The following is a 21,777-nucleotide window of genomic DNA, read 5'->3' on the forward strand; positions in this document are numbered from 1 at the left end:
AAACACAAATAAAATTCCAGTTGCACCTTCTTTGGAAACACAAAGTAAAAAGACACGATGTATTCCAGTTTGCTTCATTTCCTAACTCAGATATCCAAGTTATTCTGGGGAATGATATTTAACCCACAAATGAGAGTATTTGTGTACACGTATTATCAATATTGTGGCCACAAGAGAAGTTTTCTTCCCACTCCTTGTAGGGGACTATAGACACCAGCAAAAATCTTTCTCATCTCTATGATCTCATTTCCCGCTGTCTGAGCATGAAGCGAATGTTAATGTTAGCGAAATTTTAACTTATAAGTACTGATTAATTTTGCAATATATTTGTCATGTATACTTCTAAAATGATATGAATCATAGATTGAAAATTGAGAGTGGTCCTCCAACGACTGCAAAGCGAACCTGATAAGTATTAGTTAGGGTGGGCTAAGTGCACACTAAGCATTTAATGCTAGTTACACACAAATGTGTCGACTAAAAGGCTCAAGTCAGAAAACAAGGGCTATCGCCAACCGAAAAAATGAGAGTAAGGGATGTTGCAGAGCTAAGATAATGGGCTGCTAAACCTTGTTTTAAGCCAATCACGTACACAGCTATTTGAAAACAACATTGCTCCTTTCATAAAATTAGGGCTGTTAGCATTTTTAGGGAGACTGCTAAAATGCTAACATTTAGTGTTTCAGGCAACTTCACACACAACTGTGGCTTGGGTTACTCAACACATTCAAATGGTTAAAAACAACTTTGCTCCGTACATAAAAACTCGGGCTATTGTAAAGCTAAGCGAACAAATAGGCATAGTCTCATGCTCACCAAACTACCGTATACAAATTTGCTTCCAAATGCTAAGTTTGTATGGTAATATCATTCAGTAAATTCAGACTGTTGTGACTCTCTTAGCTTTAACATTTTGGGCAGCTGCTATGCTCAACCAATTAGCTCAGTCTATATTTTAATGCTAACTGTACACAACTACGTTTTCTAAAGCACAGATGACGTACTACTCCTGTAAAACGTGGGACTGTGAAGCTAAGCTCACTAGATGCTAACTGTAGTTTTGTGCGAAGAGGCGAGCACCCTCCCCCCCAAATATTATGCACATGCCAGGAAATAAGACAAGAAACGACACCCTGCCATACTATAGTGTATTCCATCTTTCAAAAAGAAAGACATGATTTCATATTACTTAACAATATGTTAAAAAAAAGTAGCCGGTTGGGCTTTTGCAGTGTTAATACAATAGACACTCTATAACCGATTTGATAGTGAGCTTTTTTTCTCTCTCACGCGCACGCACATACAAGATGGCTACGCAATGTAAAAAAAAAAAAAAAAAAAACAGAAAAAAAGCATTTTTTTACTCTTTTTTTAACAGGATCTAAAAAAGGGGGAAAAAAACACTGTCAAGTATTCTGAGCGGGAGCGAAGGGAGTGGACGCCATCTGACCAAAGCGCCTTTTGAGACGCCGTGTTTGGGGGAAGAGGTAGAGGGGGGGTCGACGAGGCGGGGGTAGGACAATGGGATAATAAGCCACAATATTGTCAAATACAGCTCTTTAATTAACAATAATAATTTTCTTTCTTCGATTTTTTTCGTAATCATTTCAGACCATGGCTTGTTCAGTCAGAGAGAAAATGGCCGACGAAAAGCACACAAACACGTGAAGGTGGGGGGGAGGGGGGGGGAAATCCCGGATTTTGCTTTTCTTCCGAGTTCAGCAGGTCCGTTGGAGGGATATGCTTGAGGAGCAGGGGGGGGGGGCGAAGGAAGAAAAAAAAGCAAGGCGGCATCGGGAACAAAACAGTCAGGGTAAACGGTAGATTGGTGGTGAGTGGAGGTACAAAGGGGGACGTGTGGTGGGGGCCTGTGTTTTTGGGGATGGACTGGACTCAGTGTGCTGCGAAGGTGGCTTTTTTCAAACTAAAGTTGGACCAGTTGATCGAGAGCCGCTGACGCGTCTGCCGGGCCGAGTCCAAACAGAACCTAAACAAACACATTATTATGACCGATTAGTCACAAACTCGGCAGCCATTTTAAGAGGAGCGTCACCACAAGACACCATTATGAGAAAAGTTTTTCTCCTAATATGCACACAAAGTTCAGTCAGCGTATAATGTGGAAAACAAGCTTTTTTACTTGAGTATTTGACATTTGATTTGGATTTTTTTGAGCAACACATACAAGCGAGCAGACTCCATTGTCATCATGCTTGCCGCATCTCTAGTTCTCAGCAGTGTTTTTGTTTTAAAACGTTTGATTGCAAAAAAATGTGAAATTTGGGCTTCCCCATTAAGATCTATGATACAACAGCAGCTGTAATGACTTTGAAAATAGAAAAAAAAAAATGTTTTTCTTTGTCGATCCCCCAAAACAGAATGCCATCACAGGGATGGATCTGATTCAATCTACCTTTTTAAATCCAGACTCCTGTTTTGTGAGTAAATGGCCCGACAACGTAAGCATACGTGCCTTTTAAAATATTCCACCTCTCGCTCTGTCTCGTCCATCTCGGTGCTGTCCAGATCGATGTCTTTGGGCAGGAACACATCATCTAAAAAAAAAAATTAAAAAAAACAATATTATGTAGAATCGGGCGGCCCGGTAGTCCAGTGGTTAACACGTCGGCTTCACAGTGCAGAGGTACCGGGTTCGATTCCAGCTCCGGCCTCCCTGTGTGGAGTTTGCATGTTCTCCCCGGGCCTGCGTGGGTTTTCTCCGGGTGCTCCGGTTTCCTCCCACATTCCAAAAAACATGCGTGGCAGGCTGATTGAACACTCTAAATTGTCCCTAGGTGTGAGTGTGAGTGCGAATGGTTGTTTGTTTCTGTGTGCCCTGCGATTGGCTGGCAACCGATTCAGGGTGTCCCCCGCCTACTGCCCGAAGACGGCTGGGATAGGCTACAGCACCCCCCGCGACCCTAGTGAGGATCAAGCGGCTCAGAAGATGAATGAATGAATAATTAGGGATGGGCAAGTATCCATACCATTTCGTGTGAAGTTTGCATGTTCTGCCGGGGCCCGCGTGGCTTTTCTCCGGGTGCTCCGGTTTCCTCCCACATTCCAAAAATATGCATAGCAGGCTGATTGAACACTCTAAATTGTCCCTTGGTGTGAGTGTGAGTGCGAATGGTTGTTCGTCTCTGTGTGCCCTGTGATTGGCTGGCAACCGATTCAGGGTGTCCCCCGCCTGTCTTTCGTTCAGGCAGCAAAGGGACGGACGGGCATTTGACAAAATTCCTTGATTTATTGTATTAACTAGAATACTGTTTTGGTTAACATAATATATCTTTTTTTAAATTTCAGCTTTAGTTATTTTGTTTGTCACAGTAAATGGAATTCTCCAATCAAGTGATGGATGAACACGTGTCGCCCAGTAGGTAGATAGATGGACACCAACCTATGGAGGTGTTGATCTTGTCCCCCTTTTTCTTCTTATTCTTCTTGGCTTTGCCTTTGGGTTGGGGGGACTCTGCGCTGGGCGGTTTACCGTTCTGCTCCGTGTGTTCCGACTGGCAGGGAGGAGGAAGGTGAGGTTGAAGATGAAGAGGGGGCGAGGGCGAGGGGTTGGACGCGGGCGGGCTCCGCCGGTGGTCTTCCTTCAGCTGCCTTTTCCCACCGGCGCTCCTGTCGTTGCCCCTCGGCTCCGAGGGAGGGGCGGGCGGCGCCTCGGCGGGCCTGGCGCGCGTCGCTTTGGTCTCCGCGGGGGTGACGCCGCCGTTGGCTTCCGGGTCCTTCTTGACGGGCGCGTGCTCGCACGGCGCCAGCTTGGCTGCGGGCTTGGCTTTGACTTTGACGTCGTGGTTGTGGAGGTGCGGGAAGCCCCGCTCGCCGTGCTGGCCGTTGGCTCGGGGTTCCGTCCGCAGGTCCTTGGGGCAGATGAGGCTCTGGAGGAGCTGCGACTTTCCGTTGCTCAGGTGGTCCAGCACGTTCTGCGCCGTCTGCTTGAGGGGCTGCGGGTTGTTGTTGTTGTTTGGCGCGGGCGCCGTGTTCTCCTTTGCTTTGTCCTTCCTCTTCTTTTTGGCGCTGCAGTGCTCCTGCAGCCGGAGGAGCTCGCGTTGGAGCGCGGCCTCTTCCTCCTCCTGCCGCCTGCGTTGCTCCTCCTGCTGCGCCTCGGCCTCCTGCCGGGCCTTCTCCTCCATCTTCTTCTGTTTGTGGCGAGCCCGCTTGGCCGCTTTGGAGCTGGAGGCCGGCTTGCTGTCGGCGCTGTTGATGAACTGCAGCAGGTCCTCCACCCGACGGTGGTCCTCCACGCCGCCGGCCGGGCCGTCGCGCTCGGGCGCCGGCTGCTGCTCCTCGCGCTTGGGCTGCTCCTCCTTGCGTTTAGTCAGCCGCAGACGCAGCTTCTCCCGCATTTCGGCGTAGTTGCGGCTGGTTGGCGCCGCTGGAGGCTGCGAGGAACAAAGTGATGGAGAGGGGCGGGCGGGGGGGGGGGGGGCGTAAATGGAACATTTTCGATTTGGATGGACACATGTTTACATTACGTATGCATGCCATCTTTGCCGTGAGGTTCCATCTTGAACTTCACCCGGGACATTCTAATAGGAACAAGTCACGTGGCACTGGAGGGGGCAACATGGCCGACTAGGCCTAATTTGGACGGACGGCGTCGTCACTTTTATTGCCAGCAGTTGAGACTTTAATGGCTGATTTATTTTGAGGCGGCACTGTTCAGTGACAATTTTAAATGATTACAAAGTGTCATGTTTACAGTGATATAAAATAAAATGCGTACGAAACCGTCACGGATTCACTCACGTTTGCGAAATCGTGTAAATCTGTGTACGTATGCAAATATATATGTTATTCAATAAAAACAATCAACACGATTGAATAATTAATCTGCGATTTATCCATTTGTGTTCATATTGTATTTAATTGAAAGATGTTTGTTGTTTTTTTTTTTCTCTTTCTCCTTTCTACATACATTCTTGCTGCTGGAGGCTGTAAATTTCCCCAGTGTGGGACGAATAAAGGATATCTTATCTTATCTTATCTTAATCAGACTGGTCGACAGAAAATTTCAAATCAGTCGGCTGTGTCCTTAAACGGATTTCAAAAATGTCTTTACCTTTTCTAACATCAGGTTGTTTTTCCCCCCACCCCCCAACTAAGTTTGACCTAGAAAATCTTGCGCAATACATATTTCACCATGCGTTGACATTTATAGTGATGACGTTTAATGGGGAGGGGCGGGGGGGGGGGATCCACCTGTTGCTTAACTGAACCTTTAATTTGTGAATATGCATACGCATATTATGATGATTATAACCTGCCATGCAAGGGGGAAAAAATTGTGGCTAAAAAAAGTAATCCACGTAACCTTACTTAAAAAAAAAAAAAAAACAGTAAAAATTTGTTGTCCGGCGTTATTAACATAGTCTGATATCCGTTGACGTATTTGTAAATGACCGGACAGCCATCGAGACAAAGTGTAAACATGAACAAACAGGCAGTCTTCTCTAAAAGGTATCGAAAGTGAACGGACAAAATGGATGCCGTGCTTGTTTTCTCACCCCGCCGTGTCCGAAGAACTCGCAGTAGCAGCAGTCACAGTATTTTCCTTCCTTCTGGTTGGTGGAGGTGGAGGTGGAGGAGCTGTGTTCCGAGCAGCTGTCCTCATCCTGGGTCTCCTCACCGTCGTAGGGCGGGTGCTCGTACGCCCGGTTCCCCTCGCATCGGTGCCCCTCGCATTCGGGATCGCTGACGGGGGCGGGGGGGGGGCAAAGCGACAAAACATTCAGCATTCAGTCACCTCCCATTCAACGCGCGATATGCCGACGCACCTGCAGACACTGGGCGGGGCGCTGAGCTGACCGTCCGACGAGGAGACGGCCGGCTCGGCCGGCGGGAGGCACAGACCGGGGTGGTGGACCTCCCCCAGGTCCGGCGCCGGGGCGGCCATTTTGGGGAAGGGCGGCGGCACCATGGCGGGCAAGTGTGCGGAGGGGGTGGCGGGAAGGGAAGGAGCGGAGAGCGGTGGGAGGGGGCTGAGTGCGGCGGGGTTGCTTCGGGGGGCGGCTTGGGTGACTTGCCTGTGGTCCTCTTTACCCAAACTGTGAAATACGTCATCTGGGCAGACACAAGAACAGGACGGTTTTAATCAAAGTCCATTTGCCGTCTTAAGTATAACATATCTGAGCATGTGTCAAGAGCGACATTGTAACTTTGGACTCAAGGGGTTTAACACTTGACCCTTGGGCTCGACCTTTTGACCCACGGATAACAACTCTCAGCTCACAGGCCGCAACTCGCATTATTCTTGACCGTTGGGTCAAGGATTCTAATTCTTGGCGCATGGGCTGTAATTGTTGATCAAAAAGCGGGCCAGGTGCTGCGTCAAGAATTGCAGCTCGCGGCTCATGATTTACAACCTGCGGGTCAATCGGAACCGCAATTCCAGCCTGGGTGTCAAAAGTTACACGCCACCTTTTGTGTGACATTTGCTACAATTGAAAATAACGTCCTGTTTTTGAAAAGGATGGAAAACAAGACTTTTTTTTAAAAAATCTGATTCACTGATTAAATAATTTATCCAAACAACAATTCGTTGCAGCCCTACAAAAAAAAAATCCTATTGCTGCTCTGCTTTATAGCTTTGACATGTTAGTGGCCCTGCACAGCAAACGCTGTCACTTTTCCACAATGTCCTTTTACGGTGGAAATGTTTCTAGTAAGTTATGAGTCATCATTCTTTGACGGCTTCTTTCCAAGGTGGTAAGCATGACGCATAATTTTAGTACTGTACGGCGACAGCAGGAGGGTGGGCGATGGGGTAAATATAACGGTGTGAAAGGTACGGGGTTCAACAGGGTTTTTGTTGCCGGATGCAAAAACCTCAAATGGTCGCTGGAAAAGTAACAGAGCCACAGAGAAGACCCAATTAAGTTCACGTTGGAAAGTTCTCCTAAAATTGAACGTGAAAACCGAATCTCCCAAAACACTTTTGGACGAAGGTCTACTTGTAGAAGTGCTAACCTAGTCTGAGATTACCTAATGAGGTTTTAGACGCTAGGTGGATAGGTAGGTTATTACTTGACTGGACAGTGGTGGCGGTGCACGACACGGACGCCGTGGACGCCGACGTCGCCAGGGCCACCCGGTTGGTCTCCATGAAGGCATCTTGGAAGTTGTACAGACATTTCTTCTTGGCGCCGCTCTTTTTCTGCTCGCGGGCCTCGGACGACGAACACGAGGACAGGGACGAGGATGACGATGAGGAAGGGTGGGGAGCAGGGGTGGCGGGAAGCAAGGGGTGGGGGTGGTGGTGATGGTGATGGTGGAGGTGGTGGTGGTCCGCTTGGGGGCCGGCGGGCGTTGGCGGGAGAGGGACGTCGGTGAGGGGAGGGTCCAGGATTTCCCCTGGGAAAGTGGGAAAACAGTCGAGGAGGTCAGTCAAAGCTAGCATCGCAAGATATTTTGTGTCAACTCACTCAAATCTTAATACAATCGAGGCACTATATTAGTCCCGTATATCATTCCAAATGCCGTTTTTAAAAGGATATTCACATTGGCGTAGAGCGCAGTGTAAGTGCAACTAAGGCATGCCTGCCATCTAGTGTTGAACTGTGCGATTACTGTGTGTAACCCCCTCCACCCCCCACCCCTGCAGGATTTTCTTTACTCATTCCCCTCTTATTTGTACAAAAAAAAAAATCCCCCCAAAATATTTGGGAGTTGGGCGGCCCGGTAGTCCAGTGGTTAGAACGTGGGCTTCACAGTGCAGAGGTACCGGGTTCGATTCCAGCTCCGGCCTCCCTGTGTGGAGTTTGCATGTTCTCCCCGGGCCTGCGTGGGTTTTCTCCGGGTGCTCCGGTTTCCTCCCACATTCCAAAAACATGCGTGGCAGGCTGATTGAACACTCTAAATTGTCCCTAGGTGTGAGTGTGAGTGCGAATGATTGTTCGTTTCTGTGTGCCCTGCGATTGGCTGGCAACCGATTCAGGGTGTCCCCCGCCTACTGCCCGAAGACAGCTGGGATAGGCTCCAGCACCCCCCCACGACCCTAGTGAGGATCAAGCGGCTCGGAAGATGAATGAATGAATGAATTTGGGAGTTGTTTGGAAAAAATAATCAGATTTTTTTTTGTTTGTTATCAAGGGTGCCCCCTTAGAGCGCAAGCACCAGTTGCCCATTCCAGATTCCAGACAGAGAAGAGCAGGAAGCGTTGCTCATGATGTTCGGGTGTGACATTAGGTAGATCCTGATCTACCGGTAGATCTAAGACAGGTCCCAAGTAGATCCGAGGAGTGTCGAGAAGAAAAAAAACAACCATTTGTGTGTCTTTGTACATGTTAGTAATATATTTTTTTGTGTTAATATACACTGCACACTAATCAGTCTCATTTTCACTAAAAAAATATATATTTCAAAAATAAAATAAAGCAGGTAAATCTTAAATTTGTGTGTGCGTGCGCGCGCCGGTAAGGGTAGATCCCGTGATGTTGGAGGATCGAAAAGTAGATCTTCGATCCAAAAAGTTTGGACACCCCTGGTGTAAAGTAACAGACGGACGATATAGAGACAAATAGCACCACCTACAGGCCGCAGACGTTATGTCGCCTTGTGGCTAGTCAAGAAAAGCCTCACCCACCTTGCAGCAAGTCGGGCAGCAGCACTTGACTGATGGATTGATCCAAGCTCTTCATCACAGCCGCATCCCACAGACTTTCAAAGTTGAGCGAGAGGCACTGCAGCGAGTTGTTCCAGTCGCCCGTGCCCCCTCCTCCGCCGCCGGTGCTGCCGCCGCCGCCATCGCCACCAAAGCTGTTCTGGTAGACGTGCTCCGGGAGCGTCGGGCTGAAGACCGGCTGCTTGGCTGCCGAGTGGTTGCTCGTGAGGTTGGGAGGCAGAGGCTTGAGGAGGAGAAACATTTGTCAGGATTTTGGGAATATAGAGTGGAAAAGACAAATACTATTCAGACTTTGGTCGGCGGGCATTTTCCCCCAAACTGCTTTCACCTTGTTGTGCGTGAGGGGAGGACTCGGCGGGTAAAGCGTGGGGTGCAGCAGCGGTCGGGAGAAGTTGTGCAGCGGTAAGTGTCCGTGGATGTGCGGGTAGAGGTGGAGGGCGGGCCGGGCGGGGTTGGTTGTCGTCGACTTGCCGGTGTCCGTGAAAAACTGGTGGCCCATGGAAGGCGGGGGAGGCGCCGACTGGAGTCGCCCGGGGGGGAGGCACCCGGCCGGGCCCAGGATGTTGGAAGATATGGGGTCTTGGTTGCATACGTGACATTCGCACGCGTGCTGGACCTGCTCTACCTTTTGGTGGAGACACATGATGTCAGTGAGGGTGGGAAATATAAAGCACTGTAAAACTGTAAGATATAAAAACATGGGGGGGGGGGGGGGGGGTGCAGTCAAGAAAGCATTAAGATAAAAAAAAACAAAAAAATTAAAAGGAACTAAGGGCGGCCCGGTAGTCCAGTGGTTAGCACGTCGGCTTCACAGTGCAGAGGTACCGGGTTCGATTCCAGCTCCAGCCTCCCTGTGTGGCGTTTTCATGTTCTCCCCGGGCCTGCGTGGGTTTTCTCCAGGTGCTCCGGTTTCCTCCCACATTCCAAAAATATGCATGGCAGGCTGATTGGGCGCTCCAAATTGTCCCGAGGTGTGAGTGAGAGCGTGGATGGTTGTTCGTTTCTACGTGCCCTGTGATTGGCTGGCAACCGATTCAGGGTGTCCCCCGCCTACTCCGGAGACAGCTGGGATAGGCTCCAGCACCCCCTGCGACCCTAGTGAGGATCAAGCGGCTCGGAAGATGAATGAATGAATAAAAGGAACTACTACAGTATAGTAGGGGTAAAATCTAATTAGGACAGCCACAAATAAACAAAATAAAATGTCGGTAAAAATCTAATGAGAGCGAAAAGAAGAAAACACAAAATTATTAGAAAAAAAATAATTTCACAAAACGACATCCTTGACAATCTAGCGCGGCACTTTAATGGACTTTTCCCCACTGAAATTCCCACCACTGTGCGTCTGGTTACGTTCACCACGCTGCGATTGCGTCGATGATGCAACAGATTTCTCGGCGGTAAACAAAGCAACATGGAAGCCAGTCTTCTTTCTTTTTATCATGCTTTTTACCGTCCTCAAAATGGCCGAAAAGCAGCGTATGAAAAAGAAGCTGGCGAATCTTCTCGTCTCTCCGGTGCTGCGACATGTTGACCGATTTTGTGCGGATATGGCGGATTGCTACCAACAGCTTATACGGGGCCATCTCCGAGCTTTGATGTGGAGGCGTGCGAGATACGAGGCAGATGGCGCGCGATGTTATGACGCATCACGTATGTCGTCACGCAATTACAAACCGCAAGCGATATGGCGCGAAGGCGATCGCAACCCGCCTCCCAAGGCGTGCTAGTAGACGAGGAGCCTTTCCCACTGCCCAAAAATGCGTGTTTACCCGTGGTTTTGCGGCAGCGGGAAAGGGAGACTCGACTTTAAGAGAGAGAATCAGAAAGACAAAGAAAAAAACTATGGCGGCAAGAGTTTAGTACAGTATGTGTTGTGATGAGGCGACTTCTGTTTTTTTTTTTTGGGCACCACGGTCTCTTGTCGGCAAAACTATTCATGGCCTCGAAACGCCGCGGCGCGCTGTGATGTTTGGTTAGCAACATTCATTCATTCATCTTCCGAGCCGCTTGATCCTCACTAGGGTCGCGGGGGGTGCTGGAGCCTATCCCAGCCGTCTTCGGGCAGTAGGCGGGCAATCGGTTGCCAGCCAATCGCAGGGCACACAGAAACAAACAACCATTCGCACTCACACCACCTAGGGACAATTTAGAGTGTCCAATCAGCCTGCCATGCACATTTTTGGAATGTGGGAGGAAACCGGAGCACCCGGAGAAAAGCCACGCAGGCCCGGGGAGAACATGCAAACTCCACACAGGGAGGCCGGAGCTGGAATCGAACCCGGTACCTCTGCACTGTGAAGCCGACGTGCTAACCACTGGCCTACCGGGCCGCCGTTGGTTAGCAACATCACAGTGATGTTTATTTTTAAAAAGTCAGCGAGAGAGAAGCCCGACCCGACCCGAAGCAATGATTGACATTTTACGGCCGAAATTCGGGTCGGGTCGGGCTCGGGCTACAGTCCACCTTACTGTACAAATGAAGTTGCGTTGGTACCTGCTGCTGGTGGTTGTTGTACGACGGAGGAGGACTGTTGGTCTCCTGCCGCCGCCCCAAGTCCTCGTCGTCACCGTCCGATGAGCTACCGCTGCTGCTGATGCGAGGGGACTACGGCAGGAAAAAAAGATTGACATAAATGATGAGTTGAAATGGGAAATATTTCCCATATTCGCCACCCTGGAGAAGGGCCAAAATTGCGTCCAAAGCCACGGCCAACTTACGGCTGCGTTTTGTGCCGCGCCGACGCCGCCGCTGCCGTTCATGTCGCCGCAATGTCCGTTGACTGCTGTCACGCCGTTGTCACGGTAGCCGCTCACAGGGTACATGGCGGACATTGGAGGCACTTCGTCGTCATCGCTGACGCTTGGCGGCCAAAGCGGAAGGAAGATTCAGGAATAAAATGACCTTCCATATCATGCGAATGCATGCCAACATCAGTGGCGCCCCCTCCCTCTTGTGACATATGTGCATTATTCCATTTAAAGTACAGTAAGCGCTGAAATATGTATTACAAATCAACAATTATTCTGTATCTTTTAAGGGACTAATTTCATTTGTTTATTAGCTATTAAAAGTCATTTAGAAGACAAATTTATTCCCAATGTTACCATAATTTAAGAGAATTCATTTTTTTTATTTCAAATGTCATTACCAATTATTCATATTTGCAATTTTCGCGAATATTCATTTACAAAAAATATTTTATGAAGTATAATTTTAAGGGAGCATTTGTTTCTTACATTGACATTGTTAAAATGTTTAATTGCATTACCATTAATATTTACACTTATTTTATTTTCAACATTGGAGTGTATTTATTGATTAATAATTACAATTAACGTTTATTTTTCCAAATGGATTTTTTTTAATCATCAACTATCAATAAATATATCTTAATGTACAATTTATTTTATTTCCTGCAATGAAACAACTGTTTTTGATTTTTTTTTTATCTTAATTATAATTTAGGCGACACAATTGTTTTGCATCTCTAATTATTCAAATGTAATTTAATTACAATTTGACGGACAAATGAATTGTTATTTTAAATTGGCAATTGTTTATTTGGGACAACTTGAGATTGCTTTCATTTTCACTAATTTATTTCATGGCGAACCATAATCGAAATTTGTCGAACAATGTGGCGGACTCACAAAGTGTTGCCATCCCCGGCAGGTAGGACGAGTCGGGGATGCCGCTGGACGGTGATGGGGGAGCTCGAGTTGGAGCCCGACACCGAGCTGCCCGAGGAGAGGCTGGGCGGGTGCACCTGGGCCAGGTAGTCCCGCGGGGGGGCGTCGCCCTGCAGGGGCAGCTTGATGGGCAGGTCCTCTGAAATGGGCGAGTCCATGATGCCGCACGTCAGGATGTGCGAGAGGCTGCAGTCGTCACACGTGCACCTGTGCGCGTGGAGGGGGGGGGGGGGGGGGGGGGGCAAAATAAGTCACCATTATAGTCAATCTAATAACTGTATGAATCAGAAATCGATTTGACATGAACACAATTTGGCAGTTAAAAATCGCTGCTCACCTTCTCCGATAATTGCAATTGGGACAATCGGGAATACTGAGACGCGACGACAGCATTCTCATCGTGTCAGTGAAGTTGTCTCCACAGGACAGCTTCTTATTGTTGGGCAACTGGCAAGAATGTTAAACAAAATGCACCAAAACCTTACGGCGAGCGATCGTGTTCATTTTTTTTTTTTGGCGTCCTACCTGTTCCTCGATGTACCGCCGCTGCTTGAAGAACTCCCAGTCTTCTTTGAGTAATCGCTGCTTTGTCTTTAAAGTCTGCCGGCGCCACGTACAATTCAAAACGCGCTCAGTTTTCGATCGGCGAGTGGCGAGAATGGGATCTTACATTTTTGCCCACCGGCGACTTGTGCGGCTCTGTTCTTTGGTTGGTGAAACTCTGGCCCTCCACTTTGAACAGTAACTGCAAGAGCAGAATGAGTATATCGCAACTATTTAATTTTTTTTTTTTTAATAAGCCATGTTGGATACCTTTCGCGAGTATTTTTTCGCATACCTGCTCGTCGACATAGTCGTCGATCCTCTTTTCGCACTCCTGCCACTGGCCGGCCACACTCGCCATCTCCTGCTCCAGCCGCTGGTAGCGCTCCAGCAAGGTGTGGTACATGTCCTCATTGTACGAGTCGTGCGAGGTGGTGCCGTGTCTGGAAAAAAAAAAACATGCCAAAAAGGTGACTTCTTATTATGACTATTATTATGCGCGACGACATGTTCGTGGACTTCTCCGATACGTGACGTCGTCTTTACTGAGGAGTCTCTAAATCAGGGGTGTCCAAACTTTTTGCCAAGGGGGCCAGATTTTATGTGGTAAAATGTCGGGGGGCCGACCGTGGCTGACATTCTTTACATTGAACAACAATATTGTTCAACAAATTTTATTAAGCCAGTCTGTTTCACATTTCCATGTTTATTTTAATTTCAACAATCTTAAGAATTCCTTTTGGTTCATTTGAAACAGGAATTTGAAATATGACATATCAGTCAATATAAACACGGAGTGATGTCTTGTTAACTCGTGAGTGATGCCCTCTAGTGTCTAAATGCTATTACTCATTTAGTGAATGCTATTACTCATTTAGCCACTAGAGGGAAGCAGTACTCTATGAAACATCACTCACCAGTCTACGAGACCTCAGTCAATGCAACACGTGTTCCATTGCGCCCAACCTGCGGGCCAGACGGCACCGATTTTATGACAGGGGCCGAGGGCCGGATGAAATTCGACCGCGGGCCGGATTTGGCCCGCGGGCCGGACTTTGGACATGCCTGCTCTATGAAATAAGGCGAAAGAAAAGCGTCGCGGCATTTTCTGAAACGCTTGTCCTATTTTAAGAACATTTTCGAGGTGCCTTCCTCTTGTCACATTTGTACAATTGTTTTTTTAGGCGCAAAAAAAAATTTTTAAGAAGCGTACCTGAGCTGTGCAACGAGTGCAGGCAAGCTGCTGTGCAAGATGGGCTCTGAGAAGACCAGGTTCTCAAAAAGGTGCTTGTTGTGCAGCTCCCACGTCACATGGAACTTCTGGAGGTGCTCATTCTCCTGAGCGGGAAGGGGAACAAACCAAACGGGGACATCATGAAATCTCATGAAACGAGAAAGGCGGCGGCGGAGCAACTGACCAGGGTGAGCAGGAAGCCGCTGATGGTGCGTGCCGCCTGGCAGAGGGCGTTGTACTCCTCCAGCAGCAGGGACACAAACTGGTGGGCCTGCGGAGGACCTTGGGCGGCGGGCACGGCCGCCGTCCCCGTCCCCGCCCCCGCAGGTCCCGGCGATGTCTTGGGGCTAGTCGAGAGGTGCTTTAGGAGACGCGCTTTCATTTCCAGCACGTACTCGCGGGCCTGCTGCTCCAGACGCTGGTAGAGCTGGTAGGGGTCCTTCTCGCAGAGTCTGAGGATGGTTGTTGAAGATGTCACAAAAGCCATTAGGGGCTGGACAAATATTAAAATGAAAATTGACATCACAATGTAGTAGAATGCAATTTTCAAATCACAACGGCTGCAATTTTGGGGTAAAAAATAAAATGCTTCCTTTCCTTCGATGTATACGTTATTAATTTAGATTTATAGTGTCGAGATAAGTTCAGTGCTGAAGAAGTGCAGCATATGCGTGGTTTTTATTTTTCATGAAACATGAAAAGTTGAAGTGATTTGTTTGAATTTTCGTAATTTGATTTTTGACTCACTCGCTCACTTTGGAAAATTTTTGTGAAGTTGAACGGTTAATAAAAATTGGAAGGCAAAGGTAAGCAACTCAACAACTGTAATTCAAGTCAAATTAAATTAAATTAAAGTGTCTTTCATTTGAACTCATGGTTCATTTCGCTTTTAAACCTCACACGTAATATACATTTATGGATAATAAATTTGATGAATTTATTGATTGTGTTTATTTCAAAAAAATACATGGGAGGAAGACCTTGGAGAAATAATTGAATATGAAACCGCAATTGCAATTTATTTTTATTTTAAAATCACACACTATAGTGTCGTGAGGAAAGCGAAACAAGGAATTTCCACATTCAAAGAATTTTTGCAGCCCTACTTCGGACGTTTATCACAACAAATTCTCAATGTAAAAAAAAATAAAATAAAATAAAAATAAATAAAATAATCTCTCTGATTGAGTACCTGTCTACCAGCTCCTTCATCCCGTCCTTGTCTCGCTCCAGCGGCTGGTCCCGGTCGTCCGCCAGCGGAGTACCGGCCTGCCGGTAAATGCAGCGCACCAGGTAGCGCACCTCCGACCAATGCTTCTGCAGCTGCTGCGACTCCCGTTCGGACTCTGCCGAGATCTCTCTGCCAAAAAAAATAGAAAAAGTTAAGAATTAGGATCGTCGGAGCAGGAGGTGCCGCCCCCCCCCAGCCCCGTCCTCCTCGGTAGGGTACCGCCTCTCGTTGCAGGCCTCGCAGTCGCACGCGGTGTCGCCGGGAATGGGTGTGGCAAGGTCGGGGGCGGGTAGCATGGGCGGCGTGTGAGCGCTCAGCCTGTCCGTCGCTGCCACCGCGTCCGTGCCCAGGGTGCCGTTAGCCACGGGCATGTGCAAAAGAAAGTCCTGACTCTGAAAGAGACACAAACCGCACGCTCAAGCTTTCTCTTCGGAGTGATGAAAGCCATAGAACGGGAAACGGAACGCTGCGACGGGGAGAGCCCGTGGGGATAGATCGCTTCAGTGGTGCCACTGACACAACTCCCAGAGTCAGTCAATTCATAGAATTCATTCATTCATTCATCTTCCTAACCGCTTGATCCTCACTAGGGTCGCGGGGGGCGCAGGAGCCTATCTATCCCTGCCGTCTCCGGGCAGTAGGCGGGGGACACCCTGAATCGGTTGCCAGCCAATCGCAGGGCACACAGAGACGAACAACCATTCGCACTCACACTCACACCTAGGGACAATTTAGAGTGTTCAGTCAGCCTGCCACGCATGTTTTTGGAATGTGGGAGGAAACCGGAGCACCCGGAGAAAACCCACGCAGGCCCGGGGAGAACATGCAAACTCCACACAGAGAGGCCGGAGCTGGAATCGAACCCGGTACCTCTGCACTGTGAAGCCCACGTGCTAACCACTGGACTACCGGGCCGCCCAATTCATAGAATAAATCAGCAAAAAAAAAAAAAAAAAACTAAGCGTGACGGCCCTGAAACTTGACCGAATATTTGTCAATTAAGAGTCACTATTTGACAGGATCGCTTGTCCGTTTCCTCTCCTTTTGAATTTGAAAATGTGCTTCAAAACATTGTCGATGCCCTCGATGATGTATTTTCTTGAGTCGGACTTGGCTACTAATTAAACCTAATTAGTAGCCGCTACGCTATACCAGCGCCGCGCTTATTTGTGTATTCATTCAAATAAAATGTGAAATTTCGGGCCTGCAAATCAAGTTCATTGGTCGGGCTCGGGCCGGTTCGGGCTTTGATACCCTCGGGCCCGATTTTTTTTAGGACAGAGCAGTAGAAGGAACAAAAAAGTAACTTATCGGTTTATTGGCAAACGAGCTAGCTTCTCACAGTCGCTGGACAATGGCGAGCAGGATTCTATTCCCTACTTGCTCCTGGTGTTCAACAGCGGCCCAAGCAGCTGTGACTGTCAATATTTTGATTCTTCATGGAAAAATGTGTGGAAAATGAGGAGTATCTAAACTGGAGTGGGGGGTGGGGGGGGGAGAAAGAAGGGATAGACAGCTGCTAGCAAAACGTGCCAAACAGCATGCTTTCTCCCCACAAATAAGTTGCTGTGACACGCAAAAGACCAACCGAGAGTGACGAATCCTCATCTGTTTATATTCGTTTAAGTATTCTGGTCTGGACGAAAGCTATGTTCCCACTACAGGGCGTTGCCGATTCACGCCAAATCGTAAGCCGACATCAATTCTGCGCGTTGAGCTGCATTCTCGACATGAAATTGACGGCAATCACTAATTGTGATCAATGATGGTTCTCGGGCTTTAGCATTTTTTTTTTTTTTGAAGGCGAGTAGTGACTCACGCCGAGCTGCTCCTGCGCAGTGTGCCGGTCCTCCTTCTCCACGGTGCGCCGGCAGTCGGAGCACACCCACATCGGCAGCGGGAGGGCCGCGGGGGGCTGGCCGGCCTCGGACGCGCCATTCTGATGGTCGGGGACGCCCGCCTCCGAAGGCCACAGGCCATCTTTGCTACGCTCGCAGCGGCACAGGAGGCAGCGGTCGCCGGCTGCGTACGGGGCTCGCTGGTTGAGGCCGAACGTGAAGGGGGTCTAAAGGGGAGAATAGCCGCGGGAACTTAGTTCAGAAGCGTGATTTCATCTCAGGAACATCGAAATCATTTGGAGAGCCGTCGTGTATCTGCACTCAAGAGAACTCTTGTCCGGATTTTCGTCCGGGGGCCAAAAAAGATGAATTTCAAAAAGTCGAGTAACCTCTGGGGTGAGGTCCACGGTCTATCTGACTCCAAGCACAAAGTAGCAGTGGCGAGTTGGGTTTTCGTTACCGTGATAACCAGGTGTGGAAAATAAAGTGACTATTTACAGACCTGAGACTCTTTCCGGCAGATTACGGCGTTTGTTTGTGCAAAGTCATCCTGACCAGAGCCAAAATAGGCAGATAACAGGCACGTGGCGCATGCAGCAGACCGAGATATCGCCAAGCACACGCCGAATACGGTTAGCTAATCTGTGGTTGAAACCGCAACCGAGTTTCAGCGTAATTGGGCCGTTAATTGAAAATGGCGGGTCTTCAGCCAGCCTTGCTGCCAAGTCTGGGCCAGAGAAACTCGTTTTGTGGGCGGGAGTGAGTAAATCAGCAAAAATGTACTTTAGAATGCTTAACTACAGCAACATTAAAAAAAAACGCCAGACTGATTTCCAAAGGAGGGAAACTGTAAATTGGACTGCGCAAAAATAAAACACACCTGAAGGACTCCGGTGAAATCAGCGTTGACCGGTCCTTCGGTGAACTGCGGCGTGACGCTGGTGTTGATTTTGAGCTGTAGAATAACAACATTGAAATTAGTCAGGGATGGTTTAGTGATAACTGGAAGGAAACTGCTTCACCCTGAACCGTTCCGCTAACTATGCGATACATCATATTCCATTTAAAAAAAAAAAAAAACGTCCATTGCTCCGTTGAACCCCGTTTTGATGCGCGACTTCGGTCTTGTGCAATGGTGTGCAACTCCTGCCCCGACATGCGTGTGTATCGTGTGGCTCAACACGCTACTGCACGAAGAAATCGATATTTCATGCGTGCTGTATGTCATCCCCCACCCCCCCCATGATGATTGTCAGTGGCTGGCTAATTTGGAAGGAGGTATGCGGCTGGTTGGCTTGATAGCCGTGCATGTAGCACAAGCGCAGAAGGCCGCAATGTCTTGATAAGTCTTCATTTTTTTTATATTAATAACTTAAACATTCATATCTCAATGATGATAATGATGATAGCATAACGAGGGCGGCCCGGTAGTCCAGTGGTTAGCACGTCAGCTTCACAGTGCAGAGGTTCGATTCCAGCTCCGGCCTCCCTGTGTGGAGTTTGCATGTTCTCCCCGGGCCTGCGTGGGTTTTCTCCGGGTGCTCCGGTTTCCTCCCACATTCCAAAAACATGCATGGCAGGCTGATTGAACACTCTAAATTGTCCCTGGGTGTGATTGTGCGCGTGGATGGTTGTTCGTCTCTGTGTGCCGTGCGATCGGCTGGCAACCGATTCAGGGTGTCCCCCGCCTACTGCCCGGAGACAGCTGGGATAGGCTCCAGCACCCCCCGCGACCCTAGTGAGGATTGAGCGCTTCGGAAGATGAATGAATGAATGATAGCATAACGCTATATGGCCCAGCCCTAGTTGGCACAATTGTTGCATTTAGCGTCCAAGACGGGTAACGCAACAACAGTCACTTTCCAATTATGTCATCATAATTAGAAAGCCTCAAATTCCAGGCATCACCAATCAAGCCAGGTGTAATGCAACTGCTTCATTCGCGTGACAGTTGAGGGAGCTTTTTTTTGTTCTTTTTTGATACATTGCAAAGGGTTTGGAGTAGAACTCTGTCTCGGTAAATACGTAAAAAAAAATAATCAAGATTTGGGCGCAAGGTGAAAGTGACGATATTAAGAGGATGAGATTGCATGAGAGAAGCTTGGCTGTCTCACCTACTTCAAGACGATGCCAATAATTGCGCGTCACCTGGCAAAATGTAGGTGGTGTTTGTGTGTGTCAGAGATGAAAGTGAACTTTCCTCAAAATTCGACATTCATCTGTGCTTGGTGGTTGCGCCTTCTCGGCAGCATGGATATACCAGCACTGTTTTTGATTGGGAGGAATGTCGGTGCCATTTGACTGTCATTGCTGGACATCTCTGGGATGGATGCAAGGCTTGAGGAGCCGACGATGAGAAGAAAGGAGCATCAGCGCATAGTGCCGATGCGGATGTGGAACTGGGAGTCGCAGCTTGGAGTTGAAGCGGATTGCGCGGGACAAGGAGATGTGAGCCAATCTCTTTTCGTCAATGGATGCTACAGCTTCGTGTTTGCTTTCAAAACTTAGCTTGTAGCAGACGTGTGCACATTTTCAGCATGATGTCGCTGATCCACTGGTGAAAGGACACTTTGATCCTCTCCTCTTTCATCTATAATTGCTTCGAACAACAAAGTATATGTAGGAAAAGTGATTAAGATTGCAGGACTGTCTGTGTCTTGTGTGTTGTGTTGTGTTACTTTGACTTCAAGATGGCGCTACGAGAGTGACTGCCTTTCCAGCAGCTCCTATATTTTGTTCTTCTACTTCTTCCTTTCATAACTTTGCTGCTATGAATTGGGAATTTCTCCATTGCAAGACTTATAAAGGTTTTCTGATCTTATCTTATCTTATCTTATCTTGGCTCGCTATATGTATTGTAATCGAATGATTATTCTATGATGGTGGTTTTATTAGGGGTGCGCCTTTCCCAATTTTCTGGCTGACCTTTAAAAAGCTTAACCTGCTGGTCCCGATTTTTAACAATCCCGACAGCATACACCTTCAATCTTCCACTCTTATGGTCTTGTAAACCATTGAACAATCCCGATGAAACAATACAAACGAGTTGTTCGAAGTGCACACGAAATAGTTCTCTCAAGTAAAAATGAAAAGTCTATCAGTCATCACACAGCGGAAGGGGGACAGTGGCTGAATTTTTCTGCAGACGGGGATGAGATCGGTAGACAAGATCGGTTTTACTTTCAGGGATCAGATGATCCCACAAAATTGAGAAAATATGTTTTTGGTCTGTTTGTGAGCCCAAATAATACCGACATTTTGATAATACGGTAGCAATTAAGAAAGTTAGCCACCCGGATTCAACAACAAAAAAGGTGCTACCTGAAAAATCTGACATTGGCCAGAAATGTGTCCTTTTGCACCTGCTTTAAACAGTCATAACTCCCGTAATTGTCGCAGGAAAATTATACCGGGCTCAAGTTGACAGGATTTGTCCGACAACGCATGAAAACCAAGACATACCTACAAATGAGTCATTTTTGAGCTACTTTATTGACTTTCAATTAAGACTTTAGAGTGAGAAATTGTTCTTACTCAACTACACACATCCCTGATGCAGAGACAGTGTGTGTGCAATAAATGGCTCTGAACCAAAACCTTCGTCCTCAGATGTTTCCAAGTATGACACTTTGGGAGAAATGACTTGTGTGCAGTCGTGATGCATCCCCAAAACACACTTCGCAACAAGTTAAACATTGCAGCAAGACAATCGGACCGCCTCTAGGCCTGAAGAAGTGCAGCCGTTAGCATGGCTTGCATTCGTGTTATTTTTGAAACCGCGGTGCTTTGAAAAGCCCTTTTGGTCTTGACTAATGTGCCCTTTAATCTGAGGAGTCTGTCTCCGGCTCGAAATAAAATTCACGGCGATTTAAATGGACGGAAATGCAATGTTGAGCTCGATTAGAAAGTTAAGCTAATATCCATGGTCAAGTCGGTTTCACAGGGTTGGACCTGGACTGTCGTGTTTACGGTGGCCATTAAGGATAAAATGTCTAGTTCACAAGACATAAAACTCCAAAACAAGACACTTCTAGCGGTACGCCTGGTCATAGCGAGGCGTCTTCCTGTCATCGGTTTCGGGCCCGTATCATATTAGCGTCGTTGGTAATGTCGCCCTGTGCCGACATGCTTGACCGCCTGATGAGGAAGCAGGGGTGCAGCTTACCTCTCCGTTGATGCCCGTCACGGAGCCCCTGTTGCCGCCCGTGGCAGGTGCGAGGAAGCCGGCAGGTGTCGGAGCTCCCGCGCAGCCGAGGGCCGAGACCACCCCGGCCTTGCTGCCGACGACGCCGCTGCTGGTGCCGCTATTGCAGACAGCACTGCAGCTACTGCCACCGCCCCGCTTATTCTTCCTGCGTTTAGCCCCTCGCTTAGCATCGGTTGGACTCATTTTTCTGCGACACAGAAGGCCGTCCGGGCTCTGTGGGCTCTCCAGTTGGACGCCGGGCTCGGGTTATTGTTCTCAACGATTTGTTGTTGTTTTTTAACAAGGGGAAATGCCGACGATGAAAAGTGCAAAAAAGCCGACTTGACTGTGACCAATATGGCTGCTTTGGTTGGAGCTGCGCTGTCTCAGCTTGGCTTGGGTTGACGTTATGACGTGACG

The 21,777-nt window shown here is 48.2% G+C and overlaps 1 protein-coding gene across 2 annotated transcripts; it reads right to left on the reverse strand.

Annotated features, from left to right (window-relative positions):
- Positions 1 to 1,134: 1,134 nt before the first annotated feature.
- On the reverse strand, positions 1,135 to 21,772 carry fam193a (family with sequence similarity 193 member A). 2 transcript variants are annotated; one of them, XM_052085110.1, is made up of 22 exons: positions 21,337 to 21,772; positions 18,052 to 18,126; positions 17,153 to 17,398; positions 15,553 to 15,725; positions 15,295 to 15,462; positions 14,287 to 14,554; positions 14,082 to 14,206; positions 13,164 to 13,311; positions 12,996 to 13,070; positions 12,851 to 12,925; positions 12,663 to 12,772; positions 12,287 to 12,532; positions 11,354 to 11,495; positions 11,130 to 11,240; positions 8,961 to 9,257; positions 8,594 to 8,855; positions 7,036 to 7,362; positions 5,787 to 6,072; positions 5,517 to 5,703; positions 3,401 to 4,391; positions 2,474 to 2,555; positions 1,135 to 1,987 (listed from the first exon to the last, which is right to left on the reverse strand). In XM_052085110.1, the coding sequence occupies exons 1-22, from the start codon at positions 21,559 to 21,561 to the stop codon at positions 1,894 to 1,896; spliced, it is 4,713 nt and encodes a 1,570-aa protein (XP_051941070.1). In that variant the 5' UTR covers positions 21,562 to 21,772; the 3' UTR covers positions 1,135 to 1,893. The 2 variants fall into 2 exon arrangements, with proteins under 2 accessions (XP_051941070.1, XP_051941069.1); XM_052085109.1 differs by having other exon boundaries at positions 6,994 to 7,362.
- Between the last annotated feature and the right edge of the window lie 5 nt (positions 21,773 to 21,777).

The sequence above is a fragment of the Hippocampus zosterae genome, chromosome 13 (genome assembly GCF_025434085.1).
Source record: "Hippocampus zosterae strain Florida chromosome 13, ASM2543408v3, whole genome shotgun sequence".
NCBI lineage: Eukaryota > Metazoa > Chordata > Actinopteri > Syngnathiformes > Syngnathidae > Hippocampus > Hippocampus zosterae.